At 43.6% G+C, this 17028-nt stretch overlaps 1 protein-coding gene across 2 annotated transcripts in view; it reads right to left on the bottom strand.

The window, feature by feature from the left end:
• Nucleotides 1-333: 333 nt before the first annotated feature.
• The window catches only part of HEATR6 (HEAT repeat containing 6), a 33992-nt gene continuing 17297 nt past the window's right edge, over nucleotides 334-17028 (bottom strand). For both annotated transcript variants that reach the window (XM_069602807.1, XM_069602808.1), the window contains exons 10-20: nucleotides 15855-16061; nucleotides 15357-15456; nucleotides 12076-12431; nucleotides 10056-10178; nucleotides 9609-9695; nucleotides 6627-6761; nucleotides 5708-5830; nucleotides 4629-4753; nucleotides 3749-3845; nucleotides 2556-2760; nucleotides 334-1279 (exon numbers count right to left, since the gene is read on the bottom strand). In XM_069602807.1, coding sequence (XP_069458908.1) covers nucleotides 708-1279; nucleotides 2556-2760; nucleotides 3749-3845; nucleotides 4629-4753; nucleotides 5708-5830; nucleotides 6627-6761; nucleotides 9609-9695; nucleotides 10056-10178; nucleotides 12076-12431; nucleotides 15357-15456; nucleotides 15855-16061 — 2130 coding nt within the window. In that variant the 3' untranslated portion in view covers nucleotides 334-707. The remainder of the gene's footprint in view (nucleotides 1280-2555; nucleotides 2761-3748; nucleotides 3846-4628; nucleotides 4754-5707; nucleotides 5831-6626; nucleotides 6762-9608; nucleotides 9696-10055; nucleotides 10179-12075; nucleotides 12432-15356; nucleotides 15457-15854; nucleotides 16062-17028) is intronic.

The raw sequence follows: 17028 nt of genomic DNA on the forward strand, positions 1-17028 counted from the left end.
ACAAATCCAAAGGTGGCAAAATCATCAAAAATTCAGCATAGGGGACCACATTCTCCTAAAGGACGTTAGGAAATTCAAATAGAAGCCGATGTTACAGCCAGGCTGAAATGGACATGGGCCTCGGCCAGAGGGCCCTGAATGCAAGTTCATCTTTACAGGGCTGTGGGAAGACATGGAGGGGGCTTCCAGGGGTGCCGCTCGGGGAGCTCAGTGCAACAGCTATTTATCAACCTGAAAGCAACCGATGCAGCTGAACCAGCACAAATTGGCTGAACAGCAGCTCTACTTACAGCTTTCTATAAATGCAACTTGACAAAAATGGTAGACTATGGGCACACTGCTTTACATGAGTTTATTACAAAAGAAAAACAATTCCCAGAGACACAATATACAACATTCTAACTCCTAAATCCTTTTGCTTTTTCCTTTTTAAAATACTCTTCTGAGACCACTCTTCAAAACCCAAGCCTACTCAATCCACAGGACAACCCAACTCCTTGGCTCCCAGAGCACAAGCCACAGCTAAGGCAGTGAAACCACTCTGCAACATGGATGAACCCGCTGAGAAAAATTTCAATAGCTGCTAACCCGTTCTAAATAAATAGTGAAAAGACTGTTTCTGCCCCTAAGACTAAACCCCACACATCTGATGCTCAAGCTCAGGTCTTCCTGTTTCCACTTGACCCCTGGAAAGTATGGTAGACCATTCACTGATGGGTTAATCCTAAGAGTGCTACTTGAGAGCCAGATGAGTCAAAATAAATGGTCAGGGTATCTTCTAAAAAGGCCACGATGGCCCGTTTGGCTGGGTCGCCAGCCAGTGCCTGGACACTGTTTATGTGCCCCAGGGCCGCTCTGACCATCTGGTCTCTTTCCTGCGGGTGGTGGGGTGCTCCGGTGTCATCTCTCTCTGTTCCTGATTTTAAAAACTGTAGGATATAGGACTGGACCATATCCCCGTGCAGTTCGAGGGTTTTCCTGATGCAGGACAGGTCGGAGGGGCTGGCCAAGCTCAGGAGGTGAATCAGCGCCTGGCAGATTTGGGTCCGCAGGCTGGCACAGTACTTGAACTCCAGAAAGTCTGTGGTGTCTTCGCTCTTCTGCAAGGCGGTGACCAGGGCATCCCAGATCTGAGCGTACTGCTCGACCGACCCATAGTGCTCCCTCCTGCGGGGGACGGCCAGGGCGGCGGCCGATCTGATGCGCACTTTGAAGTTCTTGCATGACGTCACAACTGATGTCAGGGCGTCGTAGGCCTGGGAGGTCCATGGGGCTGTTTCTAGAAAGAATCCATAGTCATTAGAGCAAATGAAAGTTTAAAAGTAAGTTGGGTGCGGGGAGAGAAGGGGCCTGCAGGAAGCACATACATTAGTGCTCAAGTTAGTCCTTCCATGTTTTCACTTAATTCTCACTTAAAAAGTGGGTCCTGCATTTTATTACAAAGGAAAAGAAAATACTGTTTAGGTAGTGACTGGGGGACAAAGTACTCAGATTAACTGGAGGCTCAAATTCCTAATACTGAGAAGATGATGCCCAGAGTTCTGTCTTTGCTCCCTTCCTGTTGGCCCCAGAAAGTCAGCCAGCTTTATTCCTTGTCAGAGCTACCACTACCCGCTCCGTTTTGGGAGTTCTTATTCCTCAAGATGGGCAGCAGAGTAAAATGCAGCTTCCTTAACGCTCCCAGCCCTTCCCGACTCCTCTGCTGCCTCTGAAGACAGGAGGCAGATACCCAGTTCAAAGAACACCAATGCCAAAGGCCACTGCAGGCTGCTTCCTCAGTGGATGAAGCCATGAGGCTCCTGGCTGACTGGTCCGCCTGGACGCTTCTGGGAGTACAAGGAGTGGAGACAGACCTCCCTAAGGCAATGTTGGTTCTGCTGGTCCAGAGGAAAGTCACCTCTCCAGGCAGACACCCTCGTGTTTCAGAAATGCTGGCAATTCAAGTGAGTGGGATCTGGAGGCTGTGATCCAGATCCCAGAACAGCTATCAGCTGCTGCTGATGTACCGAGGTGCAGGGCCTGTCATCCTCAGAGGCAGATCTCTCCCTGCCTGCAGCATTCCACCCCGGAGCCAACATCTCCTGTGGGATTTCCAGTTAAACCCTCTTTCTCTCATGTCTGTTTCCCTTTTAACTTTTTTCCTGATTGCTAAAACAATGTATGCTCACTGCAGAAAATTTTGAAAAATAAAAGCAGAAAAGAATCCTACTTATCATCCCATCGAAAGACAATCAGTCAATATTTAGGTTAATTTCCTTTCAGTCTTTTTTCTACCCATTTATTGAGATCATACTGTAGAAACAATTCCCATATCTCATTTTCATTTGCTTAACATCAGAACTATCTTTCCAGATTATCAAGAACTTTCTGTAAATGTAATTTTAAGTGGCAACACAATACCCCTTTAAATATATAGACCATGATTTACCTCACCTTTCCCTTAAACTGGGGTGTTCAGTAAAATACCATGAATAACAGCGTGGTTTTATTAATAATGGAGACTGGTGTGTATTGTCCAAAGAAACCCTCCATCAGAGAGAAGGAGACGTTCTTACCGAGGTGAAGAGCAGGATTTTTAAATACATTTCCCATCGCATAACAGGCATTCCACCGGACTTTCATGGCAGCCTCAATCAGAACAGTAGAAATCAGGGCCTGGATAGCCTCCTCAATGATTTCAGCAAATCTGGGTTTTTCTATATGAGAAGGTTGCAGAAAATGAAGCAAATTTCCAAGGGCTCGGACTGCATTGCTTTTTACCTGGAGTAAGATGTAAAAGCATTAGAAATCTGTTTTGCCAAAGATGTGTGTCAGAAAGTATAATTTTAATAAAAAAAAAAAAAACAACACCAAACAGGAGGCCCAAAACATCTTAAAGCAATGAGATAATGAAAAATGTAGCTTGTAAAGGTGCAAGTTCTTAGAACTCTGCAAGGTCTTGTGGGGTCAACATTCTGTGTCATCAGAGAGATGAGGTTCTATAGTTCCTTGCCCTGAGTTTTTAAATGTCAGATGAGACTTCAGAGAGGTCTATCTTCCTTGTTTTACAGAGATGGTGTGTGAGGCCCAGAGGCAAAAGGACACGGTTGAGTTGCAGCAAAGCTTGGAAAACCTAGGTTTCATAAGTCACAAACTTTGCAGCATACTAGAATCATCTGGGGAGCTTTTTTTTTTTTAAGAAAACAAAACCAATTCTGATTGAATTAACCTATGGTAGGGCTTCCCGGGTCTTCAGAAGCACTGACTAAGTCAAGCACTTGGTTTGGGCCTGGTGCTATGCTAGGTGCTGTAATAAAAGGCACCTTGGAGTCCAGTGAGGTATATGGAATGATTTTCAGGTCACAGATGAGGAAACTCACCTTCAGAGAAGTTAATAATGCACCAAAGGTCATTCAGCTACTAAAGGGCAAGCCAGTATTTGAACGTGGCTGATGTCTGCTGACCCTAATGTGCATGTCTACACTTTTAAAACTTAACAGTGTAACAGGGAATATTCAGAGCCAAGCTGCTCATCTTCCTGACTTGTCAATTCTACTAAGAGATTTTTGGAAGAACGGGTATGGGACAGTCGTACAAATGGCACTGGCATTTCTCACGAGATAGGAAGGGGAGCGTCAAGTGTGGAGTGTGCACTATACACCCTGAGCACACTCTCGATCTCCTCTGAACAGGGACACATTTGGTGAGACAGAACTGTAATGCACTACGTGTCTCACTGAGAAATATGAGGTTGTGCTGTCCGTGGTACCTTGTCTTTATCCTTGGAAGCATCTATAGCTGACTGCAGCATCTTCAAGAGCAGGAGGCCTGAGAACTCTTCCTGGAAACTTGGGTCTGGTGTTTCCCTGTCCCACCCAAAGCAAGCGAAACATGTTAACTGTAAAACCCACCTAAACATGTACAAATATACTCACTCAGTGTAATTATACAAACAGTTCCACAAATTTGTTCAGATTATACTGAGAACTTATTTAGGGTTTACACCTTTTGATTCTGTAGGTCTACAGCTAGGGATATAACCAAAAAGGGTATCTCACAATGGAGATTTCATGCACAAAAATGTTCAAAGCATATAAAAGCCTACACTAACACGAATGTTCAGTTACAGGGGAACGGCAAAATAATGAGCACAGAGATGAGTGTGTAATAACAAATAACAATTTATAAAAAGTCTACAGAAGCCAGCAGAATGCTTATACATGTTACACGTCCAGAGTGAAGGAACAAAAAGCAAGATACTTGTGTATGCGTAAGAGCAGTGGCCTCTGGAGAGGGAAATTAGAGGATAAAGCTGTGAATACATCACTTAAAAATATACAAATACAATATTGAAAAATAGGCAACTATTATCAAGGTTTTGATTTTCTACTTTAATAGTTCTCACATTTTCTATAATGTGGATATATTACTTGCATCAGCATACAGTATTTTATATATATATATTAAAAACAGGTTACTAATAGTATATAAAACAAATATAAATACAGAATATAAAACAAAACAAAGCAGCAAGACTGACTACATAATGTAAAGGAATTACTGCTAATTGCTTTCTAGTAGGATCAAAGATGTCCTCTTGGGACCTTGGCCTTGGAAGTCAACCAGAGACAGTGAGCTGAGTCACCTACATGTTAACAATCAGAGTGTCGGTCAGGTTGCCGAGGGACCAGGCTGCTTTGGCCCGGACATTAAGAGACTTGTCCTGAAGTGACATCAATATTGCATTGGCTGTGTCTGCAACAAATATGACATCCTGTAAGGTAAACAAAAAACACTGTAGTTACCTTAAGAGTTCACACTGCTACCTTCAAAGTTCTCAAATTTGTTTTCAGATAAAGCTATATAAGCCTTTACCACAAACTTGTATTTGTAAATCAAAATTCATTTAATCAATTTACTGTTTTCTTATATGACAATTTAGACACTCATTAAAATTCCAGGGCAAGGTCTCCCATGATTCTGATACAGGCCATACACACTCAAGGAGGCTACAGATTTTGCTCTTGCAAACATCTTATAACCTGGCCTGTGACAATTATCTCTGAATCCTGCGCTTGGCTTGATGTCCACCTTGGGAAAAGATGTGGACAATGAAACACGCTTGTAAGCACATCCTGTTCACTTACACACTTCTCACTTTGTGAGATAAAGGTCACAAATAAGAGTGAAGGAGAAATTTGTTTCTTTGTATTAAAATTTTATTAACTTTCTAAATTATTACTATCGTATGGTAATGTCCCATTTCACTTCTTTTGTTCACCGTATATTACTTTAAACATTCACTGGCCTAGGGTCCTGGGCAGTGTGCAAAACAGTTAAGTGAACTATCAGTTCAGTTCAGTTCAGTTCAGTTGCTCAGTCGTGTCTGATTCTTTGCAACCCCATGAACTGCAGCACGCCAGGCCTCCCTGTCCATCACCAGCTCTCGGAGTTCACTCAGACTCACGTCCATCGAGTTGGTGATGCCATCCAGCCATCTCATCCTGGGTCGTCCCCTTCTCCTCCTGCCCCCAATCCCTCCCAGCATCAGAGTCTTTTCCAATGAGTCAACTCTTATAGACATTAGCATATTTTAGTAGCAGTTAAGGAAACCAGATTACAAACCAATTTAATTGCCTTTACTGTCTACTTCAGGAGCTCTATATCATCACAAAGAGTAATAAAATGACTATAAAGTGGCATGGTGGAGCTATGTGGGCTCACTGACCTGTCTGAGACAAGGAAAAAGCACATAGACCCCGAGGGCTCGTGAGGTGGCAGCTTTCACTAAACGGTTCTTGCTGTCGTTCAGCCCCAGCAGCATCGTGATGCACAGGATCTGCCTGTCGCTCTGCGGTGAGAAAGGGAGGCCACGCAAAAGCGTGAGTGAAATAGTTATGAGCCACTGCCTTCGACAAGTGACTGTGACACGTCAGGGAGGTGAACACAACTGAGTCTTTGAGGCTAACTTGGCAGAGAACAAAGGTTCAGCTCAGATCCAGTAAACATCAGAGGACCCACTCGAGACAGGGCTCACAGCCTCGTGACTACATGTAACCTCTACCACCATGGGGATCAGGTCATTTTGTTCTCCTCCTTTAATCAGGCTGCCTTCCTTATAAAAACTAACTTATATAAATAAGAAGGGATACAAACGCCATTGAGGGCTAAAGGAAGCAGTGGTCTAGGCACACCATGTATTGGGCACCAGAGTAGGCATTTTCACAGGCTTCACATTACCGCGCACATCATTTCCATCTTACCAGTGATAAAACTAAACTTTATAGAAGTTAGATAACCTAAGAGCTAGAAGGCAGAAGAGCTGCTAGGATTTAAACCAGCTAGGATTCAAATCCAAAGAGCTAGGATTTTCTAACTTACAGATCTGAAATGCTAAAACGTGACTTCAAAGCCTCTGCTACTCTCCCTTCCCCCGCCAATCCCGCCTTCTAAGCACAGGGAGGAAAAGCTCCGGAGACATTAAGATTTCAGTGCTGTTCTCCTCTGCCCTCACCCTACACTCAGGTAGAACATGCACCTTTTCCTCAGAGATGATGTTGAATACTGGTTCAAAAGAGTCCAAATCAAACTCAAGCTCTCATGCTTAGCATCACACATTAAAGATGAGAAAACACCCTGAAGGTTACCGGCAGACTGCTGAAGGCTTCCGGCAAGATGGAAGACAGGGCGTCACAGGCGCTGGCCTGCAGCGTCGGATGTTCTGCGTTCTGCAAGGCTCTGGGTAAAGGGCCGTTGAGCATCGCGGTCCAGAAGGTCACCACCTGGAAGGGGCACAGCTGTAAGTGCAGCCGAGAGACGACAGAGGAGCCAGCCCGCTGCTCACACTACCGCCCGGGACCAGAGTGATGGCGCGCTTTCCATAAAGCGGTCGCTCGCTGTGAACGCTTTCACTAGTGCTTCCCAAGCAGCACTGAAAGGAACTTTAGAAAGCAACTAGTTAAGTGCTTCCACAGTCTGGTTCAGCGAGGCAGCAACAGTGACAGCAGCAATGGGGACGAGAAGAGGACAGCATCAGCTTATACTCTCCAGAGCTTCCCAACGCCAGGTGCTGCTGCACGTGCTTGCCACGGATCAACGCCCTGCATGTTTAAGAAACATTTATTTATTTAGGCTGTACTGAGTCTTAGCTGAGGCGCCTGGGATCTTCTCCTGCTCGTGGCATGTGAACTCTTAGTTGTGGCGTGTGGAATCTAGTGCCCTGACCAGGCATCAAACCCAGGCCCCCCATTGGGAGCATGGAGTCTTAGCCACTGGACCACCAGGGATGTCCCCCCATCAACTCTTTTTAATTTCAGCCCAACTAAATGAAGAATATACCATTATCTCCATTTTCATACAAGGAAACTGAGGCACAAAGAGGTAACCTGCTGGTGGGCAGCAGGGCTGGACTAGAATCAGACCAACTGACCCCCAGCCAGGCGCTCTTTCAACCTGCCCCTCGGTGGGCACAGGGTCGGAGTTCCAGGGTGGCCCAGAGGCTGTATGCTGGATCCAGAAAGGCAGACTGGGGCTGAGGCCTCCAGCCGCTGCTTCCAGTCTCTGCAGCCTCGGGTGGTCGCTGAACCCAAGTTTTGGTTCCTCTTCAGTAAAGCAGGGCAAAGACATCTACTTGGCAGTTTGTGTGATAATAAAATGTAAGATTGTGTGTAAAGTCTCTAGCACAGCGCCGGGTACACAGTGGAGAGTCTTCAACCGAACAATAAGCTCTGTTTTGAGCATGTAAAGAATTTTCTCACTTCAGTGCCCCTCAAGGGAGGCATGTGCAAGCGCTTGAACAGTTTCCTTCTCATGTTTTTAAAAACCCTGAAGAATCACGCCCCAGATGCAAATCTGTCTGGGGTTCTGGTGTCTCCATTTCCTCCCCATGGACTTAGTGATAAATTTTGCCATGTACCCATGTGCCAGTTCTCTCACCTCCACAACCCTATCACCAAGACCCCCAGTCTGGGCCCTCTTGCCCCAAACCAGAAGATGACAGCCAGGTGTGGTTGCCAGCCTTCAAGCCGGCCTCCAGGGATCCCCACCTCCTAATGTTTAGGAGGCCATCCCCTTCCACACTGACTTGGGCTGATTCATAAAAATCCTATAGCTCTATCTTGCTCTCTCTTAATTAAACTGCTGTAATGGTGGCCAGGACGTTCCCTGTGGCTCGGTGGTAAAGAACCCACTGTGGGAGATGCAGGAAACGTGGGTTCAACCCCTGGGTCAGGAAGATACCCTGGAGTAGGAAATGGCAACCCACTCCAGTATTCTTGCCTGGGAAATCCCATGGACAGAGGAGCCTGGAGGGCTACAGTCCTTAGGGTCACAAAAAGTGAGACACGACTTAGCAACTGAGCAAGGGTGGCCAGCTGCCTTGTACAGAGAAGACTCCAGCAGCTCTCTGGGGAGGTCCTCAAGTGGAGGGAGCAAATGAGATCTGCCAGCAGGCAGCGCTGACCTGCAAGGTATGTGGTTGAGTGAGACACTGCAGAAGAGGCGCCACCCACCTTCGTCAAATTCGGCTGACTGCAGCCCCTGCCAGTATCCTGGCTGTAGTCTCATGAGACCTCAGCCAGAACCATCAGGTAAGCTGCTCCCAATTCCTGGCCCACAGAAACTATGTGAGAGAATAAATGTAGGATATGGCTTTAAGCTGCTAAGTGTTTATCAGTATAATTTATCAGTCAACAGTATATCAGTAATACAGAAAGTATATTCCTTTTTTGACGTATGAAATAATACTAAAGTGTGAGCAGTTAAGAGTCTTGCCCAAAATCACATGGAGCAAGAGAACAAGTCTGGATTAAACCCAGGTCTGTCTGATGGTGAAGCTCAACACAACTCCCTGCAAATGGTGACACTTCAGTTTTAGTGACTGTCTAGGGAAGGACTAGGGCTAGACATTCTTAATTCCCTGCAAGGATGACAGAAACTGTGAAGAGAAAAGGAACGGGCAGGCTGAAGAGTGCAGAGGGAGAAAACCTCACTCATGTTGAGCTGACTTTGCTTTTGGCACTACGTAGGTTTCTTTGGTGGGCTCACGTGTTCCTCCTCCAGAGAATAACTGGCACAGCGTGGGGGCAACACAGAGAATCTAAGATCACAAAATCTAATGGAAATAATGGGGAGAGGGGGCTGGCAGTGAAGGGGTTAAGGAAATTAAGATTCATTGAACATCTATTTGCTAGTGTTCACACCTCATTTAATTTTCCAAAAGTCCCATGAGTCAAGGATTTTTATTCCTCTTTATAACAAGGAAATTATAATATTTTTCATAATATTCATTAAGTGGTTTAATCTCATGACTTTGTATTCCAAATCCTGGGCTCTTCCCAGCATTCTAGTCTGTCTCTTGGGCATACTGAGTAATAGAATTAGGTTTTGTGTAACAAAACTGGTTCTTCCATTGCTGGCTCTATGTTACACATTACCACATATTGAACTGCAAATAAAATGAAATGCAAATAAAACCTACTCATCCTAAATTATAAACCATAATTTTCGATACTGAAAGAAACCAAACTCTCTGATACTTTCTGATATTGAAAGAAACCATCGCTGAACCTCAAAATAAAACTGACTGAAGCACTAAGAAAAGAGAAAACCATGAACACACATTTACTTACCAAGGGGACTGGAACTCTCTGATCAGGTGCTACGGAAGAATCTGGTTTATACTGGTGTATTAAGCTGGTACCCAGTTCTTCCAGAAGCTGCCAAGATAAAAGAAACAGATTATCAGAGATGAATATTAGAACCATGGAGGTAAAAAGCAACTTCAATTTACAGATTGCTTCAACTCAAGGGGAAAAATAATTTCCAGTGGCTTTTCTTTCTTTCTTTAGCAACTCCTATCTCAGAGCCATTCTCAACAGGAGCAAAATCACCAGGTATATCTCATTAATTTATTACCAAATTAATTTTTTTGGTTTATATGTAGGGCTTAAAATAGAAGAACGTATCACTTCCCTACCTGAAACGTCCTAAAGAAACTCAGAACCATGGACATGCGGCAGAGGAAAGAACCTAAGAGCAGGAAAAGAAACAAGCACATGGCTTTTCACGAAAATTACCTTTGCCCCATGAAGCTGGATAGACGGATCTGCCTCCCCCAAGCACTTGCAAATCACCTCTCCAAGCTCCATTAAGTAGACCTGCGTCATCGAAAAGTAGCCCCTTGCCAGATGAGCCAACACCTGCAAAGGAAACGGGATTAGCCCTGAGAACGGAATGCAGGACCGCAAGATCCAGAAGCGTTCCAGTATTTCAGAAATCACTCACACTCAACAAGGGGCTTAACCCTGAAGCTGAATAAAACGAAAAACAACCATAATCTTTATTTTATGACTGAACTCAACTAAGTGCTATCATATAATTTTATGGTGCTTTATAATCTACAAAATGTGTTTAAGATTATCATTATTGTCTCACTTAAGCCCGGGAACAATTTTTCAAAGGCGGTATTAACTAAATATTCTAGCTGAAGAAACTATGACTGAAAAAGTTTAAGAGGTTAAAGTGTTGTGCATTAGTTGCTCAGCTGTGTCCAACTCTGTGACCCCGTGGACTGTAGCCCACCAGACTCCCCTGTCCATGGAATTCTCCAGGCAAGAATACTGGAGTGGTTGCCATTCCCTTTTCCAGGGGATCTTCCTGACCCAGAGATCGAACCTGGGTCTCCTGCACTTCAGGCAGATTCTTTACTAACTGAACCACCAAGGCAAGCCCTAAGAGGTTAAAGGACATGTGTAATATCAACCCAATAATTAGCAGCAGACCCCAAGACCAAACCTGTGTCTTAGGTCCTACCTGAATACAGAAAAAACAAATACTTTAATCTAGGGTGGTTCTCTTCCTTTGAAGGAATAAATATTTTGTTGTCTCTAAGCAGATATAACAAAATATTTATTCCTTCAAAGGAAGAGAACCACCCTAAATTAAAGTATTCGTTTTTTCTGTATTCAGGTAGGACCTAAGACACAGGTTTGCCAACAAAGGTCTATCTAGTCAAGGCTATAGTTTTTCCAGTAGTCATGTATGGATGTGAGAGTTGGACTGTGAAGAAAGCTGAGCGCCGAAGAATTGATGCTTTTGAACTATGGTGTTGGAGAAGACTCTTGAGAGTCCCTTGGACTGCAAGGAGATCCAACCAGTCCATTCTAAGAGAAATCAGTCCTGGGTGTTCTTTGGAAGGAATGATGCTAAAGCTAAAACTCCAGTACTCTGGCTACCTCATGCGACAGCTGACTCATTGGAAAAGACTCTGATGCTGGGACGGAATGGAGGCAGGAGGAGAAGGGGAAGACAGAGGATGAGATGGCTGAATGGCATCACTTGACTCAATGGACGTGAGTTTGAGTGAACTCTAGGAGTCTGTGATGGACAGGGAGGCCTGGCGTGCTGCAATTTATGGGGTCGCAAAGAGTCGGACACAACTGAGTGACTGAACTGAACTGAAGCAGATATATGACCAAAGAGAAGTAAAGTAAACATTTATTTTAATTTTCAGATGCAGATATCAAAGATTAACTATAATTTCTTTCAGAATTATTATATAATCTATAACACCTATTGGCCATATAATAACTGAGATGACTAAAATGGCTTGCAACAAAACTGGATGAATCAGACATTTTACAACCAAGCCCCTCCACCTACCCCCCTAAAACAAAGCAACAAAGCATTCACACCTAAAACGTGAATTCATGCACAATTCCCACTAATACCAATGACACATGGCTTGGTTTTACATTTTCAGACTTACTCCTCATGAAGTAATCACCCTGTGAAGAAAGAATGTGGGTGTGTGTGGGTGTGTGCGTGTGTGCGTGCGTGCGTGCGTGCACGCTAGGTCACTTCAGTTGTGTCTGACTCTTTGTGACCGGCTACTCTGTCCAAGGATTCTCCAGGTGAGAATACTAGAGTGGGTTGCCATGCCCTCCTGCAGGTAATCTTGCCAACCCAGGGATCAAACCTGTGTCTCCTGTGACTCCTGCATTGCAGGCAGATTCTTTACTGCTGAGCCACCAGGTAAGCCCCGTGAAGAATGAATGATTACTTCCACTTCAGAGAAGAGGAAATGAAACCTCCTACCTGCAAGGCCTCCAACCGCATCGGGAACGGCTCATAGATGCTTCCTCCTGCAGAACCAGCATCGCTACCTGAACAGGAATCCTCCCTGGGCAGAACAACAATGGAAATGCAAAGTCGAATGAGCCAGCAGGGCTCTGAAGACAACTTTGGTGAGCTAACAGCTCCTTCTTCTACAAAGGGTCCTGAAGGGGCCTTCTTCCACCATTCAGGAGGACTGAGGTGAGGAGTGGCTGAGCTGCTGCTGCTGAGTCCAGATGAACAGGGCTGTTGTAGAAGTAGCTGGACTTCAGGTAAAGGTGCGTGAGTGGACACTATGGCTCCCAACAGTGTGAGACTTGACACACGAACATTAACGTCTGTCAAAGGGAACAGTAAGAACCTGTCACCATGGGAACGGTGACCATAGAGATCATAATTATCCCTGCAGGCAATTAAGAATTATGACTTTCTTGTTTAACCTGAATCTAATTAAACCTCCAGACAGAACTACCAGTTTACAGGAAACACATGTATAAGTTAAACAACATCATAAGGAAAATATCCTACAAATTGAGGGTGAGACATACTATAAAGACAACTGGTAGGACTTCCTGGTGTTCCAGTGGCTAAGAATCCACCTTCCAATGTAGGACACGGGTTAGACCCCTGGTTGGGGAACTAAGATCCCATGTGACCCGAGCAACTAGGGAGATGCCCCCGCACACCACAAAGAAGACCCAGTGCAGCCAAAAAAAAAGACAACTGGCTTAGACCCTTCCAAAATCAATCATGAAAGAAAGAAAAAGAGCGGTAGGCCACTGTAGAGTCCAAAAGGCTAAAGTGAAGGGACAGGACAAGATGGCACAGTAGGAAGACGCTAGGCTCTCTTCTCATAGAGAGGAAAATTGCAGTCATGTAGAGCTACCATATCGGAGAACAACCTGATGACCAGCAGAAAAAATTTTCCACAACTAAACTTTTTTTTTTAAGCCATATTGAGACAAGTAGGAGGGGCAGAGACATGGTCTGGGAGGGACCTACACCCCTTGAGTGCTATAAACCATAGGCAGGAGGGATTTCACAGCCTTAGACGTCCTCCTGAGGAGTGAGGGTTCTGAACCCAATGTTGGGCTCCCCAGCCCAGGGGACCTGCACCAGGAAGATGATTCCCCCATAAACCAGTGGGGGTTACACCTGAGGGAGAGTCGGAGGGCTGTAGAGAATTGTGAATCCACTCCAAAAGGCTATGCACAAAAACTCACTGGCTCCAGGTTATGGCACACAGACAGCAGTTTGAAAAGAAGCCGATCAAAGAGGGAGATTCACTGACTAATAATAAAGCATGCGCCTGACGGTTTCTGAGAAGCTATCGAGTGCCACTTTCAAAAAAAAAATTTTTTTTTTCGTCTCTCTCTCTACTTAGTTAGCTACGCACCGGCAGGTACCTGTTCTGACTCTCGCCATCTAATTTACTAGCATGCATCTGTGGATCCCACCCATCACATGCTCATCTAATTCAGTTCCCAGTTACAGCCAGCTGCGCTGGGAGCCAACCCCATACACTAACACACCTGCAGAAAGTGCGGCCCAGGAATGACGGAAGGGCGGTCGCCACTCACACAGGGGACACTCCTGGAGCCCTGGGCTCTGGTGACCTGGGGGAACCATACTACTGGGCCTCTGAGTTCACCTTCTACACTTAGCCACTCAACCAAGAACAGGAGATGCAGCTGATCTACCTGATACATACAAACAAACAGAGGATTAGGCAAAATAAGACAGGCCTCAATAAAGTTAATAAGACTGAAATCATATCAAGCATCTTTTCAGACTAAAATCCTTTGAGACAAGAAATCAACTACTAGAGAAAACACAAACAAGTGGAGTCTAGACAACATGCCACCAACCAACCAATAGGTCACTGAAAAAAGTCAAAAAGGAAAACCTTGAGACAAGTGAAAATGAAACACAGTGTTTCAAAACCTACTGCGTAAAGCAAAGGCTGTTCTAAAAGAGAAATCCACAGCAATACAGGCCTACCTCAGAAAGTAAGAAAAATCTCAAACAAACCGTTTAACCTTATACCTAAAGGAACTAAAAAAAGAAAAACAAACTCAAAGGGAAAATAAAGATCAGAGTAGAAATAAATAAAATGATACACACACACACAAAACAATAGAAAAGATCAATGAAACCAAAAACTGGTTCCCAAAAAGATAAACAAAATTGAAAAACCTTTAGCCAGACTCATCAAGAAAAATAGAGAGCCCAAATCAATAAAAAGACTGAATAAAAGGGCCCAAATTGCAGAGTCAGACATGACTGAGCGACTGAACTAAACCAAAATCAGTAAAATTAGAAATGAAAGAAAAGATACAACCAACACCACAAAGGATTATAAGAGATCACTATTAACAGTTATATGCCAACAAATTGGACAACCAAGAAGAAATGGATAAATTTCTAAAAACATTCAATGACCAATTACTAGTAATGAAATCAAATCACTGATCAAAAAATTCCACCCAAAACAAAAGCCCAGGACCAGATGGTTTCAAGGGTGAGGTAAATTCTACCAAACATCTAAAGAAGACTTAATACTAATCCTCCTCAAACTATTCTAAAAAACTGAAGAGGAAGAAATGCTTCCACATTCACTCTATCAGGCCAACATTACCCTGATAGCAAAACTAGGTTTTATATTTCACTTCTTTCCAAAAAGAGGAAGATGTCTATCTGTCTATCCATTTTCTACTTATATCTAGAGACTATGAATTATTATATACCAGAGCAGAAATGAAGAAGTGAACTCAAAGTCGCTCAGTTGTGTCCAACTCTTTGCGACCCCCACGGACTATACAGTCCATGGGATTGTCCAGGCCAGAATACTGGAATGGGGTGCCTTTCCCTTCTCCGTGGGATCTTCCCAACCCAGGGATCGAGCCCAGGTCTCCCCTGTTGTGGGCGGATTCTTCACCAGCTGAGCCACCAGGGAAGCCCCACTAGCGCAGAGCCCCTGGGATCTGCTCGGCCTTAACTCTAAAGGGACACTCCAGTCACTGCGCTGATGCACTGAAAAGGCACTGAACTGTACAGCTGATTCTCCAAGTTATTTCTTTCCAGTGGTGCCTACGGGGCCTTCAGGGATCAAAAGTAGGGTTCTGGTGATAGCTGGTTCCCCTCAAAGTTTGAGGATAATAAACAGAATTATCTTAGTGTATTAAAAATGTTCTGAATATTTTAAACTAGTAATCTAGATTTCATTGATATAAAGAAGCAATCAATTTCAAACTACCACCAACCTTTGTGGCGGATATAAGGTTTTATCTGGTTCCAGACTTTGGTCAGCAGGCTGAGTTTCAGACGGTTATAAGGTGAATTTGATACCAAGTTTGCAAGACACTACAAAACACAAAGAGTAGCTCATTAATGGGCCTGGTTAAGCCACAGCACAGAGACAAAATTTAAAGCATTTAATTAAAAAACAAAAGTCTTTACATTCATTTGAAAATCAGTCTTTTTTTTTCTTTTCCTTTTTTTAAAGGGAAAAGGGCACTTGGTACAACTTAAAAGGAACTGTCATAGTAAATCATTTATTTGGACATACAAAGAGATCACATATACAAAGATCACATATAGCTGTGATCAGACAAGTAGGAAGAAAAGACTTCCAATCAGGTTATCTTTAATAAAGTTACTTATATTCTTAAGTCAATTCATTTGTGGGCAATATAAACATTACACAAAACTGAAATAGAGAAACTGCCTCTGCCAATTCACTGATATCTTGGCACATTTACCTTAATTATCTGAGTGAGGGTCTGTGAGGATGATTCCGCCACCAAAGCTAACAAAAGACATCTGTGCAACTCTTTAATGCTGGAAGCGATCATTACGGAAAAGGGAGTGAAAGCCCTTTTGTGGTCACTGATATCTTCAGCAACGGAAAGAAACTGCTTTGAGCCTTCCAAGATGGCAGACAAAACTTGCAGGGCACAAGCACGTGTCTGAAATTTCAGAAGGATTCACTTCAGTGAGTTAAAAATCAGGAGTCAAATCCCCTTCTTCCTATATATACTTTTCATTTTCAAAGTATTTAGATCATTTTAATTAGACGAATAAAGGCAATGCAATTTCTATCAGGTCCTAAAAGTAGCTGTGGACTAAGGCACCTGTACCGTCATTCCCTACCCTCACTTTAAAAAAAAAAAAAGAACTTTAAATCACATTGCTGTTAGGTTTTCTTACTATAGGGAATAAGTCTAAGCTATGCCAGAGTATAAAAACCTAAAATCACGAGCATGAAAGTAACTTAAGGACGAGAAGCCTAGTTTAGTCAAGGATAAAGCCAACGGACAAGAGACAAGTCAACAGCCTGTGGGGTGGAAAAAGATAGACCCATCTACAATCTGTTTCACACCAAAGTTCCTGAGGACGTTCTGCCTTACGTTTTACCCTAAAGCATCCATGAGCGCTCAGTGTTAATTAAATAGGATATTTGGAACTCCATGCATACTCAGCTTGGCAGACACCATTAGTGACCAACTTTTAAAAATATTCTTAGGTACAGAAAATAACACCAGCTGCAATAAAAGCCTTTGATACTCAAAGAAATACTATTAAATATAACCTTATGGATGGAAAGGAAAATACGTGCACCTCTGTCAGTGGACTGCTGTCAGGAATAGTGCCTTTGCATCAAGGTTTTCTTTATAAGGTTAATTACTTTTAATTGGTACGCTGACAATTCTGCGGTATTAAAAATCAGAAAGGAAAAAATAAATGGAAAGAAAGCCAAATTTAACCGAAATGGAATGCAGGCGATAAATGCAGGACTACTAATGAAACAGTACTGTGCCCTCTTTGGCCCGCTCACCCCGAAATGCCAACTGAAAAGACTTTTACAAGCAAGGAATCAACATTATAACTTTAGGATCTAATCTAAATATTTACTCAGTAAGAAACACATTGGAG

The sequence above is a fragment of the Ovis canadensis genome, chromosome 11 (assembly GCF_042477335.2).
Source record: "Ovis canadensis isolate MfBH-ARS-UI-01 breed Bighorn chromosome 11, ARS-UI_OviCan_v2, whole genome shotgun sequence".
NCBI lineage: Eukaryota > Metazoa > Chordata > Mammalia > Artiodactyla > Bovidae > Ovis > Ovis canadensis.